General features: G+C 48.3%; 1 protein-coding gene across 2 annotated transcripts; it reads left to right on the top strand.

Annotated features, from left to right (window-relative positions):
- The first annotated feature begins 3 nt into the window (after positions 1-3).
- Positions 4-5,506, top strand: ccdc177 (coiled-coil domain containing 177). 2 transcript variants are annotated; one of them, XM_024277236.1, is made up of 2 exons: positions 4-2,590; positions 5,121-5,506. In XM_024277236.1, exon 1 carries the CDS (start codon positions 4-6, stop codon positions 2,353-2,355), a length of 2,352 nt encoding a protein of 783 aa, XP_024133004.1. In that variant the 3' UTR covers positions 2,356-2,590; positions 5,121-5,506. The 2 variants fall into 2 exon arrangements, with proteins under 2 accessions (XP_024133004.1, XP_024133012.1); XM_024277244.2 differs by having other exon boundaries at positions 5,001-5,134.
- The last annotated feature ends 1,035 nt before the right edge of the window (positions 5,507-6,541 follow it).

Here is a 6,541-nt window from a genome sequence, read left to right as displayed (position 1 = left end):
ACGATGGTCGACCCCTCGGACGTCGAGGAGCAGAGCAAGTGTAAGGGCCCGCAGCTGGAGGCCCCCGCCGTGGTCCAGGACGACCCCCGCCTGCCGGAGCAAACCGACGGCGCCACCACAGAGGAGGAGGGAGACGCCGGCTTTGAGACGCCGCCCACCGGCAGCTCCGAGCCCAGCCCCCAGCATGTTCCGTCGGCGGCGAAGCCGGAGGTCACCTCTCAGGAGGCGGGGCTTCCTCAGACGCACGAGGACCTGCCCCCCAAGATGCACCTGGACCTGTACAACTTCGACTCCCCGGCGGCGGAGGGCAGCCGCTACGTGCTGACCAGCCCGCGCTCGCTGGAGGCGTGCGCCCGATGCGGCGTCAAACCCGTGGAGCTGCTGCCCCGCCCCCTCGCAGACTTCATCCGGGAGTCCCCGGGTCACTCCATGCGGGTCGCCACGGGCCTGTTCGAGGTCTACGAGAAGGACCGGCACGCCAAGCTGCGGCAGTGCCGGGAGGAGCGGGAGCGGATCGTCCGCGAGGAGAAGAGGAGGATCCTGCAGGCGGCGGTCAACAGCGGCGGCGACAGAACCTCCCCCGGACCCCCAGAACCGGGGGCGCCCACCAGATGCTCCAGAGAGGGCATCAACACCTCGCCAAAGCGGTTTACGCCGCCCTCAAAGACCGCCTCCGTGACATCATCCTCCAAGAGCGGACCGACCGCCAGACCGGCGGAACAAACGAAAGCCCCCCGACCGCTCTCCGGCCCCCCCCCAGCAGGGAAGAAGCCCTCCGCCGGTAAATCCTCCAACACCTTCCCCAGATCCACGCCCAGACCGCCCTCCTTCCCCAGAGCCAACTCCACTCTGACGAGTCAAGCCCCGCCCCCGAACGGCGCCCCCAGAGCGCCCTTCTCCCAGCACAACGGACACCTGCACTCCAAGCTGCGAGGAAAGAGCCACTCGCTGGAGTCCCTGCAGAGACGCAAGGACCCCTTCTGCTCCTCCACCTCCACCACCACCTGCACCTCCTCCGAGTCCGGGGCCTCCTCCTCCTACAGCTGGGACGGGGCGCGGGACCGCTGGGCCAAAGCGTCCAGCCCCCGAGCTCGCACTCTGGCCACCTTCAACTCGCTGATGGGCCGCAGCCTGAGCCTGGGCGACCTGAGCCACTCCCCCCAGACCACGCAGAAGGTGGAGCGCATTGTGAAGGAGGTGAAGCGGCGAGGCCTGAAGGCCGTGTCCGAGCGCGACCGCAAGATCGCCGCCCTGATGCTCGCCAGGTACCAGGAGGAGGACATCATGAGTCAGACGCGCTACGTGGCCCACCTGCAGTGGGACAGCGAGCGGCGCATGGAGGAGCTGCGGCGGGAGCAGGAGGAGCGCGAGAAGCAGCGCGCCGTGCAGCAGTGCCAGCGGGTGTGGCACACGCAGGTGTCCATCCGGCAGCGCAGGATCAGCATGCAGGAGCGCCAGTCCGCCGCCGCCAAGATGCGGCAGGTGGAGGAGAACGAGGAGCGGTGGAAGGAGCTGGCGGAGCAGCAGGAGCGCAGCCGTCTGCTGAAGCTCCAGCAGGCGGCGCGGGAGGAGAAGCACAAGAAGGCCCTGCAGGAGCAGAACCTGAAGGCCCTGGAGGAGGAGCGGGCCGCCGTGCTGGAGCAGGAGCGGCTCCTCCTGGAGGAGAAGCTCACCATGGCCGAGCTGAAGCGGCAGGAGAAGGAGCACCAGGCGCAGCAGGAGCGGCAGGGCCTGAACAAGGCGGAGAGGAGGCGCCACGCCGCCCTCATCCAGGAGATCGCTCGCAGGGAGCAGGAGGAGAGGGAGGAGGCCAAGAGGGCGGCCGAGGAGAAGCTGAAGCGCTCCTTCGACAACTACGGGCAGATCGTGGAGAAGCGAGGGCAGGAGCTGAAGGAGAAGGCCAAGCGTGAGGAGAAGCAAATCCAGAAGGCTCGGAGGGCGGCGGAGAAACGCGAGCGGGAGCAGAAGCAGCAGCTGGAGGCGCGCGTCAAGGAGGCGGAGAAACGGGCCCAGCAGGCGGCGCTGGTGGCCGAGGAGCGCGCCAAGGAGAAGGCCCAGAGGGCGGTGCAGAGCCGGCAGGAGAAGGAGCGCCTGCAGAGGCTGAACCGGCGGCGCGTGGAGGAGGAGGAGCGCCAGCGGCGCCTGGAGCTGCTGCAGTCCATCGAGAGGAAGCTGGAGAAGAGCGAGCAGATCTTCAGGGAGAAGAAGGCGGTGCTGGAGAGCGCCCGCTCCGTGGCGCGCGCCTCCTTCCACGTGCGCGACAAAGTGAGGGAGGAGACCAACATGCGCACGTTTGATAAGATGGTGCTGGAGGCTCAGCTAAAAGCCAGCCTGGACGAGAAGCAGCAGCAGTAGCTTCCTCCTCCTCCTCCTCCTCCTCCTCCTCCTCGCCTCCCATCAGCTCCAACCAAACCTTCATCTCACGGATGCATTAGACTGAATGATGGACAGCAGACCCCCCGCCCCCCCTGCGCTGGACTCTGAAAAGCGCCGTTGTTCACCAGGAAGCACAAGTCCTGAGGCTTTCAGGAGTGAAGGAGGCGGTCTGATGGACCTCCTCTGTGGCTCCGCCCCCAGCTCACGCCTCAAGGTTTGGGATTTCAAACTTTTTTATTTCTTTCATCAACAATCTTAGTATCATGGAGTTCTTCAGGCTAATTTAGAGTTTAGCTTCTATTTTAGCAACATGCTAACGTTTTTGGCTAATTTGGTTTACTGATGAATTCTGGGTATTTTGGAGCTCAGGTTGTGTAACCGTCTTCGTCTCTGTTCTGTTGTTACTTTTTGCGTTCGCTGCACCAAGAAGCCACGGATGAATTTTATTGGAACAGTCTCCGTTTATTCTCCATTTATTCTCCATTTATTCTCCGTTTTTAACTGAATGTGGCGTCAGCATGCGCAGCGCTCCGACAGCGGCCAAAGCTAAAACACAGAGTCCAAACTAACACAGAAGTTAAATATAAAGATACATATATCGCCCATACTTACCTTCTCCAAATGTAGAAAACGGGAAGAGGGGGCGGAGCATCAACTTGTGTTTGGGATCTGAAGGACCCTGTTAGCATGTGACCCAATTGCCAGATGTAAAATAAAAATGTAAAAATACAGATTTGTGTAATTATAACTCACATTGTGAACCTGTTACATTAGTAATTAAGCAACGTGCTAGCTTTTTTTTATTTAGCTAATTTGGAGTTTAGCTAATATTTTAGCAACATGCTAACGTTTTTGGCTAATTTGTTATCTACTGGGACCTTTAGGCTAATTTGGAGTTTAGCTTGTACTTTAGCTCCAGGTTAACGTTTTATTTGATTTGTTTTATTTACTGAGAGTTTTAGGCCATTTTAGAGGTTAGCGAGTATTTAAGCAACAAGGTTTCTTTTTGGCTAATTTTGCATCTAAGGTAAAAGATAAAAACGTTAATATTTATTTATATATATTGAGAGATGCTAGTTTCTTTTACTAGTCTTGCTTTTGTTCGTGCCAAAAAATAGACATAATTCATATTTAGTAAAAATAAAAAGAGCCATGAATGCAAATCCAAATTTCTTAAAGGCTAAAGTACGACTATGTGGCTCCATGTCTCTTTAACTGCTGAAGGTTGCTGACCTCTGATCACGACAGAAACAGAAATCCTGTCTCTGGATGCAGCCGTCGTCACGGCGATGGAGCATGGATGGAGCTGGGAGTTTGCAAATGTCTGCAGCTCCTTTCAGGTTTCCACATTCCTGCAGGGAGTTGAATAATTCAGGTTAGGACCTTCATTCGGGGTCACCCCCCCCACCACCCCCACGGCGCATCTGCTGCGATAAGCAGAGCGGTCTGAGCGGGTCGCGGCGTCACGTGGCCGCAGCTGCAGCTGCTGGTGCTGATGCTGAGGGATCCTGAAACGCAGCGTCAGGCCAGATCCCACAAGCTTACGGCTGATCCAGCTCTGATCATCATGACGGGGGATAATCTGGACTGCTGATGCATTATGTGAAAAAAAAAATCATAAAAAGGAGGGTTTAAATGCAGTGAATTAAGAACTGATGCAGGTTGGAGGAAATATGAAAAGCATCACAAAATTTTGATTAAATAGGGAAAAATGACAGATAAAAAATTGGAAATATATTTGTAAACATAAATAAAAGTCATAAAAACATTTAACTAATTTTATAGTGTTAAAACAAATACCGGTACTTCATTTTTATTTTTATTTTCTTTAACCTCTAAAGTGATTATAATATTTCTGTCGAGTCTCTTCAGTTTTTGTTGTTTTTGGTAAAAATGAACACTTTAATGTTAAGTTTGTTCCATTTTTATGTTAACTTTCTTCTTTGGCTGAAATATTTTTTGTTTTTTCAGAAAGATTTTGAACTAAAATAGACTTTTTACTCTTAAAAACTTCAATCACTTTTTTAGTCACTTAAAATCTGTTCAGAAGCAGAAAAAAGTTTTACAGAAATTCAATGGACTTAAAGGAAATTGAATAAAATAAAAATAAAAGACAACAATAGAAAATGAATCAAATGAAAATGAAGAAATTGAGATAGTAAAAATAAATATTTATAACAAAAACATACAAATTAATGACTAAATTCACTAAAAATTTCAAGGAAATTGATGAGTGTATTTTCAAAATAAAAAGTTCTCTTTTATTTCTAAAAGATTTTCAAAGTTTTTTCACTCTAAAGATTATTTTATGACTAAGAGATCAGTTATTTTTTACGGTTAAGCAAGTTTTCCATAAATTGAGATCAAATTTCAAAGCAGAAGTTTATGAATCTTTACATCTCTAAACTGAATCTGCAATAAAGTTGATATAAATCAGGAGTAATTTGTTGTGTTTGAGCTGTTTTTAGAGATAAGACAATTAAACAATAATATGTTGTAAAATGTAAATTTTATGGATTGAATTAAAGAAATATTTATTAATATCAAAAGCAGTTTTGTGTATTTATGTAGTTTAGGACAAAAACACAAACTATAAACGGATATTTTGTCATTTTGTGTTTTAGGCCTTCAGGTTTCTTTGGTGAACGGAGAACTTTGAGCATCTAGAGTTTCTTCTAAAGACATTTCTGTGGAAAAATAATTAAAAATGTGTTCACGTCAGTCGTTTCCTGCATTTGCTGCAGATCCTGGAGATGATGAAGAGTAAACCCTCCTGCTTCACTGAAGACTCTGTCCCCAAATCAAAGCTTTCAGCTGCAGAGATCTCCTCGGCTTCAGACCGCCTCAACCATCGAACCAGCAGCTCCATCCAGACCTCCCGTCCCTCCAGGTGGATCCTCACCTGTGGGCTCTGCTTCCGTCTCACGTCTGCATCCTCATCTTTTCTACTGTAACTCGTTTCAGGTGTACTAATATCATGAAGTTAGAACCATCAGTGTTCCTATGGACTTTTGTAGTGAACCACATAATCAGTGCAAACAATCAAAACTGGAAAATAAACGTTTTCCGTCGTGGAATCGACGCTTCTTTGATGTTTGTTTGGATTCTTCATTAAAACCCCTAAATCTGACGTTTCTCTGAACTGTGACTAAAAGAAACAAACATTACTACAACTCCCATAATGCACAGAGTCTATCAAATTCTCCGTTTCTGTCAGGATAGAACCCATCCTGAAGTATTCTGTGACTTGAGAGTCTGACCCACAAAAGAAGAACCCAATCCAACTCGGATCAGAACCTTCCGGACCAACATTTGACTCAAACTCGCAGCTCAGTGACGCAACAACTCAAGCTAACATGCAACAAGCTAACAGATCCAGCTAACCACTCCTGCACAGGTGAATCAAACAAATGAACATGAATGTGGGCGTGGCTAAAGAAAAATATGGAGAGAAAATAGCATCACCTCGATTTGTGCGCGCGAAATTCTTGATTTGTAACTCATACAATATGATTTGTGCATAAGTACAAAAATGACAACATTCAAAAGAAACACAAAAAACCATTTACACATGCACAACTTTAAAATATAACAACTTGAAATTTAAGAAAGTGAGAAAATATCAAGTTTTTACCAGATATTTTTCATAATCTAAGTTCAAAGCGGCTGATAAGAAAACTCTGATGACCGAGCATTCTGGCAGCATTTAAACGCATCATTTACGGACAAATCTTTATTTCTTGAAAACGTGAAGTCTCACCTCAGATTTGGGCTGAAATGAGGTTTTGTGTGTTTAATATTTAATGATTTGTGCACGTTAGTTTTAGACTGTTGGAATTTTAGGTTGTGAAAAGTTGTGTAAATTGTATTTTTTTAATTTTGTAGGTTTTATACTTATGCACAAAATATGAGATAGAAATCAAGAATTAGGCATGCACGAATCGTAGAGGAGTCTATTTTCTCTCCATAAAACACCCTCCGTTCCTAAGGAAATCCAAAAATGTACTTATACCAATTCCTCTAAGAATGACACTGATCCGTTCGTCACCCCCAGAGGAACCAAAAATAAAGTGGTTGCTATGGAAATAGACAAGCAGAAAAGCTACGATTTTTACTTAATTGTTTTAAGATTTGTCACATGCAGCTCTGACCTGGGTGGGATAGC

This window comes from Oryzias melastigma, linkage group LG22 (genome assembly GCF_002922805.2).
Source record: "Oryzias melastigma strain HK-1 linkage group LG22, ASM292280v2, whole genome shotgun sequence".
Taxonomy (NCBI): Eukaryota; Metazoa; Chordata; class Actinopteri; order Beloniformes; family Adrianichthyidae; genus Oryzias; species Oryzias melastigma.
Note: the sequence above shows the minus strand (reverse complement) of the source record. Positions and strands in the feature narration are given on the sequence as shown.

Excerpts from the sequence above, each read along its gene's own strand:
- ccdc177 (XM_024277236.1), top strand. The coding sequence starts at position 4 with ATGGTCGACCCCTCGGACGTCGAGGAGCAGAGCAAGTGTAAGGGCCCG.